At 31.6% G+C, this 15,063-nt stretch overlaps 1 protein-coding gene across 5 annotated transcripts in view; it reads left to right on the forward strand.

Moving 5' to 3' along the window:
- The window catches only part of LOC127071794 (KN motif and ankyrin repeat domain-containing protein 1), an 86,240-nt gene that overhangs the window by 1,720 nt on the left and 69,457 nt on the right, over positions 1 to 15,063 (forward strand). For 2 of the 5 annotated variants that reach the window (XM_051011464.1, XM_051011459.1), the window contains exons 2-4: positions 9,867 to 9,958; positions 10,701 to 10,894; positions 11,697 to 12,027. In XM_051011464.1, coding sequence (XP_050867421.1) covers positions 9,913 to 9,958; positions 10,701 to 10,894; positions 11,697 to 12,027 — 571 coding nt within the window. In that variant the 5' untranslated portion in view covers positions 9,867 to 9,912. Of the gene's footprint in view, positions 1 to 1,644; positions 2,519 to 2,572; positions 3,208 to 7,700; positions 7,909 to 9,866; positions 9,959 to 10,700; positions 10,895 to 11,696; positions 12,028 to 15,063 lie in introns of those variants that run through there. The other 3 variants (XM_051011461.1, XM_051011460.1, XM_051011462.1) reach the window with 3 other exon arrangements.

The following is a 15,063-nucleotide window of genomic DNA, read 5'->3' on the forward strand; positions in this document are numbered from 1 at the left end:
TGAAAAAATTTCACGACCTCTGATACGGGACGAACACGTCATTAACGATTTTACGTTCTCTCGATCGTCTCGTCTCGCGAGAGTAAAATTACATCGTCGTCGTCTTCTCTGCTCGTAGTCGTCGTCGTCAACCGAGGCTGACAATTATTAATCCGTCGTGAGATGATGACGATGATGATGATGTGAGAAAGAGAGAGAGAGAGAGAGAGGAGAACGAACGTAAACTATGCTTTTCAAACGGATCAAAGAGAGCGACGCATAGTTAATTCACGACGTAAATGTCCAGTTACTTCTTTTTTCTTTTTTCCTCTCTCTTTTTTTTTTTTTTTTACAACGATACAATGTAGTACGCGTGATATGCTTATCGAAAAGAACATTAGAATATAATCTTTGATTTTAATCATTCATAAAAAAAGATTGGTATATGTGTATATATAGAGATTTAAAAAAAAGAAAGAAGAAGAGGAAAAGAATGAAGATTTCGAAGTAACTCTAGTTCGGTTTACTAAGAAGACATTAGAAGAGGCATTAGAAAAGTATCGATGTATACTCGGCCGGTTGCATAACTACTGTAATTGCGACACTCGTCAGCATTTGTTTTTCAAGAAAAAAAAGACAAGCAGATGTTACTGCATACATATGCTTGCTGATTATATCAACGTTTGAAAAATTTAGAGGTAAGAAAAGGAATAAGAAAAGATCGGATCAATTGTAGAATCATTATTTATTGATAACGAAAATTGTTTTTGTCGTATCCGCGATCTTGTTAACTCGTTTGATGAAGTTATAACTTTTCGAATTAATTCGTTTAACTTCTTGGAGAAGACGATGATAACTTTGCCACAATCAAATTAGAAGATGAGTTTATTAACTTTTCTATATAATATATATATATATACATATTTAATATATATCTCGTAATTGGCAATTATCTCGTCTAACGACTAGAAGAAATTTCCGACCGATTAAATTCTATTCGTTTACATATACCTTAGAAACTCTCGTTAATTTTGACGAGACGAAAACTTTGAAAATTTTGTAATTAGAATTCTTGTTTTCAAAAGTATTACGATTCTATTTATCTCTTTCTCTCTTTTTTCTCTTTCTTTGTAAAAGAATGTCACTTCATTTCTCTTTCTTTCTCTCTCTCTCTCTCTCTCTCTCTCTCTCTCTCCCTCTCTCTCTCTTTCTCTTTTTCTTTCTGTAGTGAAACTACAGCACAAAGAAACGACATTTCCAGCAAAATGGATTTCACGCTTATAACCATAAATAGAATTATTTTCCGCACTAGATGTTTTTCTTACGATGGAAAATAAGTATCCACCGCATTAACAGTAAATAAAATTCCAGTTATGCGTTACGTGGCTTTTTTTGTTTTACCTTTAGGATGTAACATTTTCTACGAGTGAAAACATTTCTATGAAAAGTTTAATGGAATTAAAGAAATACTTAAATCTAACATCTGTTCTTAACATTACTTTGTTTCAATGGTCTCTCTTAAAAAAGTATGTTATTTTTCATTAAGATTTTCATTAAAATTCAAATCAAACCTAAAAAAATTGTACGCTTATAAAATTTCATTAAAATTTCATCAAGAATATTACATCACCGATTAGCCAATCTAAATACTTACTTCATAGTATCAAACTTATATTTGCATATTTAAAAAGAATAAAATCTCGTGTATACGTCAACGTCACATGACTTAAACTTGAGTTGAGAAGTCAACTTCGAACTAAAAAATATATATATATATATTTATATATATGTATATATTTTTATCTATTTGAGAATTAAATTAACATCTTCGTACGCAATTTCATTTAGAACTTCGTTTATCAATTTACGTATCGAACACGTGCCTCTCCACGTGTTCCTTTTTATTTTATTTTCTTTTTTCTTTTGACGATGAATATACGTGCGTAAATAAACGATGACCAGTGATTCTCAAAGTGGAAGTTACACATATGAATTTTTATGTTAATGGGGAATGCATGGATACGTCATCGATGTTGGATAAACGTAATCGCCTTGAAATATGTTTCTATATATAATAGTATATGTAAGTCGACTATCTCTCTTTCTCTCTCTTTTTCTGTCTCTATCTTTGCCTCTCTCTTTCTCTCTGTCTCTCTTTAACACGTTCGTTCTCTATCTCTATCTTTTTCTCTTTCTGATATCATATAACGCAAGATCGATAATTTATCGGTCTTATCATACGAATGGTATTATCGTAGCGATATTGGCGATAATAAAAATAAAAAAGAAAGTATTTATACGAAGGGCTTAAAGATATATATGTATTGAGAACGTTCGCAGTTTCTTATCGTTTGTTGAACGTAAATCTTTTTGCGGTTAAATTCCGTGATATATAGGAATAATATACTACATGCATATATCGCATATATTTATCTTTTTCTTTGTCCCTTTCTTCATTTTTTTCTTTCTCATTTATTCTATATTCGTATCTCGTCGAGTGATATCCGTTATCCGAATGGACTCGTTGTTGAGGTTAAAGGTGAGTGCAATTATTTGAAACGAGAATTATAGTGTGAACGTAACGTCGTTATAATTCAGCAGGTTATTTAACAATCGCCTATTCGTTTATAATTCGTTTAGATTTTTCTTAATTTTTCTTGTTTGTGAAAAAGAAAAAAGATATGCACTCAAACAAAGTTACATTTCTGCGAATAGAATTTGTCGAAATATTTTACTTGCCTGTCGTTCCTTTTCTTTTTAAGCGCAATTTAATTGTACTTTTCGAAAAATAAAAATTGTATAGTATTATATAAAAAATACATATATTTCCACGAATGCGATTCGTTGCGAACGTTTAGATTCTACTTGCGTTCAATTTTAATCTTAATTTAGTCGGACGAATTATGATTTTATTACGTGAAAGATAAAAATGTAGTAAAAGTCGGATCATCACGGAAAATGATTTGAAGTTGAAGAAAAAAGAAAAGAGAAGGAAAACAGAAGGAAGGTGTTAGAGAGAGAGAGAGAGAGAGGGAGAGAGAGAGAGAGAGAAAAGAGATAAGGAGAAGAAAGAAGGGGAAATGAAAAAGAGAAGAGTGAGAAAGGAGATTGTACATAGTACGTGCTCGCAACAGATGCGCAGACCAGATCTGCCTTTCGAGGAACGTTTAATGCATTTCGCATCGAAAATACTAATGATCCGATGACGTTTCACCAATACATCAGTATGTACGTAATATCTTTTGTTAAATGTATTTGACTGGCTAATTAGAATTCGCATTATTTTATATCTAAATAAACAACGCTATAATATAATATACTATACAAGTGTATTGGCTTGATTAATCAAGTGTCTTCAGTATTTATTTTATATGTAAATGAAAAGTGCTATAATACAGCATAGTATAGTTCTATAAAAAAAAAAAAAGAAAAAGTACTAAACGTAATTTCGTTTATTTAGATAAAAGATAGGCCGATCGATCTAATAATTTTATTCGAAATTAATTTGGATTTTTTAATCAAAAGAATATATATAAAAATAATATGCATTATCATATCTCAGTTTAAAACTTTCTCCAAGTTATTATATAAAAGAACAAGGAATTTTGTTTAAAGAATTAATTAAATAAATAAATAAATAAATGAATGAATGAATGAATATAAAGGACCGAGAAAATAACATATATGTATTTCCATTTGACCGGTATCAACTATATATTCTATTCGAAAATAAGTTTTGTTCTAACGTGACCGATCATCGTAGCGTTTTTTAACAGATAAGAGAAAAGATAGAATGTATGAACTTGATATCTTTGGTAAACACAGGAACATTTAGTATTACTTTCGTTTAGAAAATTTGGCTCGTGGATTGTATCTCAGTCATCGTCGAAATAGATTTTACGAGACTGTGTGGGTGTATTATGCGTTTTTTTTTTTTTTTACGTATGACGCTCATCGGATTATATATTATCTAATGGTATTAACGAATCACAGTCGAGGACGATATCGTTTGGCAGTCGGTCCTTAAAAAAACTCTGTTAAACGAATACGTGTCTTTCGCTTTTACATATGTATGATATGTATGTGCTCATACGCGTATGCATACATGTGTGTGTGTGTGTGTGTGTATGCGCATGTGAACGTGCACATAACGTGCATGGGCGAATAAGAGAGTCCGATAGGTGGGCTTACGTGAGTTCTTATACCCGTTCTTTGTCTACCGGGTGTCAATTTTTTTTCCTTTTTAGAATTTTAATAATATCAATGAATTAGTATATACATTAGTTACGCGTTTGATCAGAGAAAACAAAATTCTTTTCAATTATCCAATAAACGATATCACATCGTACGCAATAATTCCATTGACAATTCTCTTCCAAAAATTCATTCACGTGGACTGAAATATGAAAAATTATAGAATTTAACAAACCCATGTCATATATGACGTATTTAATAAATGTTGGATAAAAAATTGTATTTGATTTTTATTTGAAACGCGTAAAATCTAATCGGACGAAAAATGAGTTACATTCTTAGCAAAGAATTTTCAATGATTTATGAAGCAATGTGAAATGTTTCCTTGAGGAAAATATTGTTACTGATATATACGTTCGTAAGTTCGAAGCACCCTTTACATTGGTTCACCCACACATGCATAGACGCGTGTACGAGACGCGGCAGAGAGAGAACGAGAAAGAGAGAGAACGAGAGGGAGAGAACGAGAGAGAAAGAGAGAGAACGAGAGGGAGAGAACGAGAGAGAAAGAGAGAGAGAGATATCTTTACTTTTCTCTCTCTTTCTCTCTCTGTTATACGCCCACGCGATATACGCCTTCGTTCGTATTTCATTGCATCAGGCCCAGTATTACGGGCCCAATAAAGAAACACTCGGACAAGTATGCGTTTGTATAGTAGTATAGCACATATATATAACTTTCTTTCTTTACGATGGTCACGTATGTACCTTCACATATGTATATATATATACATATATGTATATATACATATGTGAACGTACACATTTATATGTATGTATGTATATATATACACAAACGTAACGAGAAAGAGTTTCTTCTCATGTCGGTGATAATATAAGAATGAAAGTTTCGTGTCGGTCACTCGATTACGTCTTTCACATCCCTTTCTTTTTTTCTTTTTCTTTTTTTCTTTCTTTTTTTTCTTGAAAAGAAGAGTTTCATTCGTTTTTTCTTAATTATATACTATTCACCAGGATTCTCATCCTTTCGATTATCGATTCTTCCTCGACGCGGGAGAAAGTGAAACGAGCGAATCCACGACGGAATATATCGGGTTGGCCAATAAGTAATATCGGAATTTTTTATATTAAGAAAGTATCTATTCTAAGTATCATTGAATTAGTTACTAAATAATAAAATGTGTTTTAGTCAATGGAAATTATTTATTTTGATGTGAAATATTAAACATTTTACTTCAATGAAACGATAATAAGATATTCAATTTATTCATTGTTTAAATATAAAAATGTATTAAAAAATTTCTAATGAAAAAAGATACTATATATGATGTTATACTTATTTAACATACGAATTTCTTTTCTTTCTTTGTCAATGAAAAAAATATATAATATTTTCAATAAAACATATGTGTAGATATAAATCAATAAAATATTACAACACTTGGCCAATAAGTTTATTGTATAACAATAGATTTAACGATATTAAAATTATACTTTCGGACAAAAAGTATGGAATTATTAGATACTATTAGGATGATTATTAGAAAGGATTCATGTTTTCTCTATAATAGGAAGTAGATGAATATCTCGATTAAGAAGAAATCCGTGATCCGCTTAGCGAATATGATGTTAGAACGATGATTAAGAAGAAATCTATGATTTATTTTAATGAACTTTTTCACCATCGAAACTTTCTTTTTATTCGTCTGTTTATGATTAACTTAAAAAAAATTATATTTCCTGTTTTCGTTTCGTCCGAAAATAATAACAAAGATATGAAAGGGATAAATGGAAGGATTGAAAGGGAGAGTGTTGCACACACACACACACACACACACACACACACATATGCTATGTCACAAATGTATGGTGACAAAAATACGATTATGGTTTTTTTCACTTTCATCCGGTGTACCATGATATTTTCGGTCTAACACTTTTCATTTGACTAAAATTTGAGAGAAAACTAATTAATCAAATGATTCCACTTTCTTTCTTTATTTATCTTACTTTTATTTTATCTCTCTGTCTCTTTCTATCTATCTCTTCTTGTCTATTTTTTTTCTTTCTTTTAGTCCGTCTGATTCTTTCTTTCTTTCTTTCATTCATTCATTCATTCATTCATTCTGTTTGTCCGTCTTCTTATCATTTAGTTTATTCCGTTTCTCCGTCTTTTTATCATTTGGTTCATTTTGTCCGTTTCTTTTTTCTTTCATTTTTTTCATTCATCTATCTATTCTCTCTATCTATCTAATTCCTCTATTATTTTTTAAATATCAAACAAATTTCTAACGATCTAAACTAGTAACTAAGATTTATTAGATAATCCAATTTCAATTCGTAAAGTGTATAAACGTTGATTTTCTTTCCTTTTTCAACTTCAACTTCTGCTTCAAGAGTGCTTCCCTTTTATCTTACTCCTTCGCCTCCCCTTCCCTCTTCAGTTAAACTTCTTCTTCATCTTCATCTTCTCCTTCTACTTCTCCTTCTACTTCTTCTTCTTCTCCTCCTATTTATACACCAGAAGTGGCTCGTTACTATCTCCAAGTACCGTAGTTAATATTAAGTTTAGACAAGAAACAAAAATAATAGGGTTGCTGTGCTCTGCCAACGCATGCAACTGCAACGTCGACGTGTTGCTTAAGTTATATATCAAAAATAAAAGAAAGAAAAAGCAAAGGACAGGAAAAAAGAAAAAGAAGATACGAACGTTTTTATCGAATTGTATTCGAGATATTATAGATCAATTTTTGCGCGATTTCTATCGTAAAATAGTGAAATCGAGTCGTAATATATGACTCTGACAATGAGAGGTTTTCTTTGAGTATGTGTACGTGCTCGTGTGCGTATGTGTGTGTGTGTCATTTCCTTATTGTTTACGAGCCATTGTGAGTCGAACGTGTCGAGCTCTGTAATCTTAGGCCAAAGGGCACAGAGACAACAATACGTACGATGTTTTATAAGTTTCTTTTTCTTTTTTTCTTTTAGCAGAGAGATGAGAATAAGCAATGATCTCTCACAAATCTTATGTAAACGAAAACATTAATTTATGTCGTCGTTTTAAATAACTACTTCTGTTTTATAAATGGAGTGTCGCTTATACAAATAAAATAAAAGTAAAACTAAAAATTCTGAATAACTAATATCAATTGACACAAATGATATAACTAATAAAAATATATAATTCGTAATAAATTACAAAATTAAATTCTGTCATATAAAATAATTATAATAAAATGATAGACACACGCATATATACGTATACATGCATGTGAATTTAAAGATCAATTAGAACGGTGTAACTTATACGATATCAATCGTTAATTCGTAATATTAATTGATAGTCATTATAAATTTGTTATACGTATAATAAAACGATCTAGAACAAATTCACATTGTAAACATCTTCGTACGCGAAGAACACCTTTGTTTAACATCGTCGATATTTACGTGCTCCTACGTTGCTGATATAAACAAGTATATATATAATATAAAAACGTAAACAGAGGACGATGGATCTAGCTTATTCGAATGACCGAGACCGACCGATCTTCATTTCGTTCGAGGATACGACACGATACGAATCGCGTGGGCTCGCGTGTTCGAGGCTTCGTTTTCTGAAATTAGGCCATGGTTTCCAAGTACGTCGACTTTACTTTCCATTGCGACGTCGCAATTCACGATCTCTCCCTACGTCCTACGATATGGTATATGGTAAGTATATATATATATATATATAAAATATATACGTATGTATTTATTATGTGAATTACCTTCGAACGTGTACCCTTCGAAAGGACGTAGAAACTTTAACGATTAAACGATTTATGTACGACATCGATCCAACGAGAAAATTTACTTCTATATTTCATTTTACATATATATATATACATTAGGTATGTACGTAAGTATGTATGTACGTAGTTAAATCTTACATGAATGCGTTCGAAATATGTATGTAAGTTTAGGAAGAATCGAGAATGCGTTTTAAATAGTTTCCGAACGATCTATTCGTCGTCGAACGATTTTTTTCTTTTATTGTAAAATATTCTTTTAATCTACGATAAGAGATACCCGTTCGTATTTTTACATTGAAATATATTTAGGAAACGATCGAGGAAGCGATTTAATAGTTTCGAAAGAATTCTGCGAAGTTTATCTCGATCAATTTTTATACGATGGAATATATTCTGCGTTAGATAGAACAATTGTTTATATTCTAAGAATGTTTCATACTCTAATTCGTTTCTAATTAATGGACTAATGGGAATGATCGATCACGCATTATATTCCTACGCATATCGTTAGATCATTTTACGTTTTCATTATTTTATTACATTCTTATTTATTTGTAGATAAAAATATTATCTGTTGTAACTGGTAACGTTGAAAATACTAGCTTAGATCGATTGAGAAACAAAAGGAAACGTCCTTTACGTGTCTATCATAAATTTAATACATACATAAGGGATTACACGATTCAAGAAACTAACATACTCGACTCCATTGATATCGTGACATGAATTTTAATTTCCTATGAGAAGATCCACCTTCGACATTAAGCTTTCAAATCTTCCGATAAAAGAAGAAGAAAGAGAGAAAAAAGAAACAACGACGTACATGTATACAGAAGTAAACAAGAAATCGTCGATAGATTTTGTAAGTCGAATCAAGGTTATAAATGCCTGTTGATAAAATTGCATGGATTTCGGAGATGTCGAAAGAAAAAAAAAAAAAACAAAACAAAACAAAACAAAGCGAAATGAAAAAAACAAAAGTTTACGTATAGATATATGTGCGTATTAAAAAAAGATTTGAAAAATATCTGAATTAAATGTTAGATGAGTTTCGCGAGTAAACGAGTACTTCATAATTTGAAGAGCAATTATAAATCAATATTACGGCCGTAACTAAGGGTTGCCATGAGGAATAGGGGTGAGGGTAGGGATGGAAGTGGGGATATGAAGAGAAGGAGGATGAGAGGGAAGGGACTGTCGTCAGACCAGAAATCCGGGATACCAAATTAGCAGCGATGAGACATAGGCAAGGAGAAAATGTTTCTGAAATTGTATGTATGTATGTATGTATGTATGTATGTGTGTGTGTGTGTGTGTGTATGCAAGAAAAGGAAGAGAGGGAGAAATCCCTAGAAAATGGCTGTCCTTTTTGTTCTTCTCTTCACTAATCGAATAATGCGTTTATCTTGGCTAAACGAGATCGTTCTCGTACATCGTTTTCGAATATCGTTTATATTGACTTGTTATTTTTGATAACAATGGTAATTTCTAATAATAATAGTAATAACATCAGTATCTATGTATGATTATTTTATCAAATGGTAGTTGAGATATCTTATGAGCGAAAGTTAATCTTTGTTTAATAGGATTATTTAATCGTTGGTAATAGGTTGATATATTTTTCTTTCTCGTTTAGCAGTTACAACGATTTATTTGTATAATTTCTATACGATATTGATTGATGATAAATATTGAATTTTAATTATACTCGTTAAGTTTTTTATTAGTTTGCACGATGTTTTTTATTTCGTTGAGTGTTAAGGGGTTTTCGTAAGTTAAAGGAAATTTTGTTTTAGACAGTAGATACTTGGTTTTTTATCTCGAGATAATTTTTCTCAGAATACCGTTATCTATCTGTTTCCGTTTATCTTGCAGATAAAAAATGTGAGCTGGTTAGAAAGATATAAAACAAAGCAGAGAAATGGCATTGACGATCGTCCCCTCGGCCCGCGTTTTTAATGGAAACGGTGAGTTTATTATTTTATTAATCGTATTTATATCGTAGAATTATTTTATTTGTATTTATTGATCGTGTCATTCATTCGCGTTTAGAATCGCATTTAGGAGATAATTTCACTCTGTATCTGCGTATATACATATGTATATATATTTCACGATGCCAGAAGTGAGGCATGAGGGACACGTAAACGGGATCCCCGTGTTCTCCCGGCTAACGAACTTTGCCAGATTATTATTACCGTGGATCTGGATGTCGGCCAATGGTTACAACATATTTCGCTTTACAGTGACCGTCGGCCGTTAACCTCGACGAAACTCGTCTCGTTGACGTAAACATCGAACTTAACCCCTTAAAAAGCTGTTTTACATACTTTTATATACATATACATACATGTATATAGTTTAAATATTTTATTTGATTTTCAATTTCATTTTGACGCGAAAAAATTAATTGTCCATCCGTATGTGATGTCCCGTTTTCATTTATTCTTTTTTTTTTTTTTATTACAGTAGTATACTTGTACGTAATTAATATGCAGGTAATAATAAAATTTTTTACACGCATACGGATATAATTTTTTAATGGATACTAAAAGAAAAGAAAATTGGATTTATGTCGAATGTTAAACTCTTCTTCTCGATCTCTTTTAAAGATCGTTCTTTTTTTTTTTATCGTTATCATTTTTATCTTTGCGAATATATCATTTATTTTGAATGTACGTATCATTTGTCGTTTTTTTTTAATTTTAGTCGCAGGCACGCAGGCTTACGTTTCCGGCTCTAAATGTCTCTGCTGTCCATACGGTTATCACATCGATCTAGATTTTGTACGTTACTGTGAGGCAGTTGCAGCTGGTAGTACAGGCGACAGATCTAGCATCGAGAGACGAAAGAAACGAGAACGCAGAAGACAATGTCAGTCGATGGAAGTTCTCTTAGGACTGGTAATAAAAATAATTCCATCCAACCTATCGATCGATCGATCGATCGATTTCTTAGATCCTTCGAAATCTGTTTTATCGACCGAGAGTAGATCCTCTGATTTAAAAAAGAAATAAAAAATATTTCGATCGATCCTTCGACATCTATTTTACCGATTTGGTAGATCGACTAATTAAGAAACAAAACATAAAAAGCGATTACAACTAGAACAACTATTAGCTAATAATAACTATTAGAATTTCAAAATGGCGATTTACAAAATATTTATCAATAAGCGACAGGCGAGTAAACTAACGATTATAAAAAAGAAACTTCATGAAAACGATCGATCGATCGATCGATCTTTTAGATTTGTCGAAAACTGTTTTACCGATCGAGAGTAGATCGTTCGATTAATAAAAAGGAAAATAAAATGAAGACTAATTAAATTAGTGATTACGAACGTACGACTCGAAGAACATAATAATTGACTGATGATTTAGCTTTAGAATTTCAAAATGGCGATTTAGAACGTATTTATTAATAAACGATGAATAAGCGAGAGGCGAGTGAACTACTAACAATTTAACGATGACAAAAAGATGACGAGTGAGTATGCGAGAGAGGAAAAGAGAGAAAGAGAGAGAGAGAGAGAGAGAGAGAGAGAGAGAGAGAGAGAGAGAGAGACAGAGAAACAGAGAGAGAGGGAGAGGGAGAGAGTTGTACTATTAAAGTTGAACGACGCAACCAGGTCGCGCGTCCTAACGCGTGTTCTATTTTTTCTATCTTTTTCTTTTCTTTTCTTTTTTTTTTTTATAACATTAGGTGAGTCCGGCTCTAGCGGGAATAGAGACCGAATCGCCAGAAATATCGCGAGAATCTTCAGCGTTAGCCACGTTGGCGACGTCTACGACGAGAAACAATTGCGATGGTTCGAGTACTATACCAAGATCGAGCCATCAACGGCATCGTCAACGTATGGAAGATAACAGGGACGAATCCAGGACTACTGCTAGTATTAATACTACTGTTACTACTACTACTCCTACCACCGACACCTTGGATTTGAGTGATGTAGTAGGTGACTTCGAGGCAACCTTGAAACGTTCGTCAGGTGGAGGTTCTACGAGGATTCGTGATGATCGTGTTGAAATCGGTGAGATATTTGACTTTTTTTTCTCTACTTGGATTATTTCGTTTAATTTGATTTACTATCGCGTGATCGTGTTTTCTAAATATGTATGTATATATGTATATATATTTATATATACTTATATATATATATTTAGAAATATTAGAGAGAAAATGTTAGAAAATTACTTAGAATGGAGTGAGGAAGGATGTCGTACGTAAGAAAGTAGATCGATTCTTATGGTGAAAGACGAGAAAATCGAGAGAAAGAAAGAGAGAGGAATGAGAGATTTAATAATTTCACGCATATTTGATTTCCTCGTTCTGAATCCTGTCTAGTTTACGCCATATTGAAATCTTTTCATAACCCAAATAATCTGCTATACCGTAAAAATAATTTTCAAATAAGAAATACCGACGTGTCAACGATAGAAAGAAAAACTTTTGAAATATTAGTCTTCTCTAAATCGAAATTAATTTTCTCCGAGACGAAATAATCGTAATAATTCAATTTTCCCTTCATGTTGGAATAATCCGTGACTCAAACGATCTGTTATATCGTTGAAATAATAATCTTAAGATAAAAAATATCAAAGGTTGAAATAATATTTTTAATACTTGCTCGGTGTAATACTTATTTCTTTCTTTCTTTTCGTTAACCGGATCCCTCGTAGTAAGGAAAGATTCAAAGTAACATACTCGAATAAAATTCATGGGAATTTCACTTCTCGCGTAGCATTGTCGTTTCAAAGAAAGGAGCGCCAATCTCAGTGTTCTCACGGAGTTGCATAGCGAAACCAAGTTCTTCTTCTTTGGTACGATAAAGCAGAGGTAATTCGAAGAGTTCCTTCTAACGTTTCCTCTTTCTTTTTTCTTTTCTTTTTTTTTTTATTCTTCATCTTAACTCCTTCCCTCAGCCCTCTTCTTTTCTTTCTAGTCTTTTTCCTTGGCTTCCTTTCAAGCATCTTTTTTCTTCTTTCAACATATTTCTTCTCTTCTTCTTCTTCTTATCGCGTATCATCAGACAATGAAGTACACCGAGGAAAGGAACGCTTTTAGATATTCGTGAGGCATCCAATTAAAACAGAGCTGTGAAACTTCCGTCGATTTAATGGTGGTTTCGCGAAGGAACAACCGGTCTACGTTGAGAAAGAAGAGTTGGAAACTTCTTTATTCAAACATTATTCCCTGCATTTATTAATTTCTTAAAGTATAATTATACATTGTCAAATTTAAAATGATAAACGATTAGAAAATTCAAAGTGAAAGTAATCATCAATTCATTCGTCATTTTATTCAAACCAGGAACGAATTATATAAATGTTTTTATTTTTATTTAATATTGATATCTATTAATCTTCTTTCGCGGGAATATATGTATATACGTAATTATTGAAACTAGTTTATTCCGACGATCAATTTCGATTCGATTTGACTTTTTCCTCTTCTTCTTCTTTTCCTTTATTACAACTAAATTAAGCGATACATTAGAAAGTGATCTTAATAGTTTTGACTGTAGTAATCCTTTTTTAATTTGAATTTATCGAACAATAAATTCACTAATTTTTCGAGTAACTTTTTGTAATAGTATACCATATAAATGAAAAAAAAAATAATAATAATAAATTGTCTTATCCTTTTTCTAATTTATAAAATACCGTGATACATTTAATACAAAAAAAGAAAAGAATAATCGCTTTAGTATCAGAGATATTTTTATCGCGCGTTTCAAGGAGTTAAAACAAGTGGAAAAAAAAAAGAAAAAAAAGGAAGAAAGAGGAATGTTTGTGAAAAATGGTGGTGATGTTGACCCGAGTTCAGAAACTTGCCACGGGAAAATCGTCGGTGCGTGGCTGGAACCACCTGTTTCCTGTATGTTCCAACTAACGCACGCTTCCAGAGCCGGTGTTTCCATCGGGAGCACCTGTGCGCATCTATCGCATCATTTCTCACAATATATATATATACATATACACACACACACACATATATATCCTTCTTCTATCCGTTTGATTGATTTCTGTACGTTTAAGTCAATCAATACCCAATTTTTCGATATAAAAACAATAATTCGCATAAGTCGATCGAGTTTCAAAAGTAAATCAAGAACGTAATGTTTCAACTTTTGCTCTTCATTTATTTATTTTTTTGCTCTCTTATTTTTTATGTATATTTTTTCATATAAAAACACACTAGTTTATCCTAATTAGATATTATATTAATATATATATATATATAATTTATTGTAAAATATAATCTTAAATATCGTCGAGTCGAGAAAACGAAGAAACATTTGTTATTTATGAAGACCAAATGGAAAACTAAACCATCCCCGATTTGGAAAAGATCGTTGCGTGACTTTATCAGGCATGTTTCAAACCGTTTCCATAAAACCTTCTCGTTCGTCTTACATATGGCGCGAAACACCTGTCGATTCGAAACGTCCAACACAAGTTTTTCTTAGAATCGTCAAAAAATTTTTCTTCTTTCTCTAATACCATCTTCGAGCCATTTCATTTTAATTTATTATTTATAAATTATTATTTGAATTTTCTTCATTGTTACCCAGCAAAGATAGATACATTATGTAATATTTGTTTTGGAGTAGCAAAAAAAAAACAAATATTTGATTAACCTTGAGTAATATCACGTTCATGTTCACGTTCAATATCAGCGAATAAATCATGCTAACTTTAGATAACGAAGAGAAGTGAGATAAACTGAGAGAGAAAGTGATCGTAAACAAACTAAGAAAACAAATTAATATGAAAAAAAAAAAAAAAAAGAGAGAAGAAATCAAGGAAGAGCATTTTAGAACATAGATAAATATTTATACTTGAGTCAATAATAAAGAAAAACGAGGAATTGAATTCGTTTCGTTAAAAATTTCGATATGAAAAAGTTATGAGGCTGAGACAAGATAATGAGATAATAATTAACAATTTAGAAAAAAGAGAAAAAAAAAGAAAAGAAAAGGATTTTCTATAGATGTAGAATGATCGAAATCTCCAATGGGAAATTTGTTTTTTCGTATGAAAAAATGATCGAATCAATGAACACG

Source organism: Vespula vulgaris, chromosome 23 (assembly GCF_905475345.1).
Source record: "Vespula vulgaris chromosome 23, iyVesVulg1.1, whole genome shotgun sequence".
NCBI classification, from domain to species: domain Eukaryota; kingdom Metazoa; phylum Arthropoda; class Insecta; order Hymenoptera; family Vespidae; genus Vespula; species Vespula vulgaris.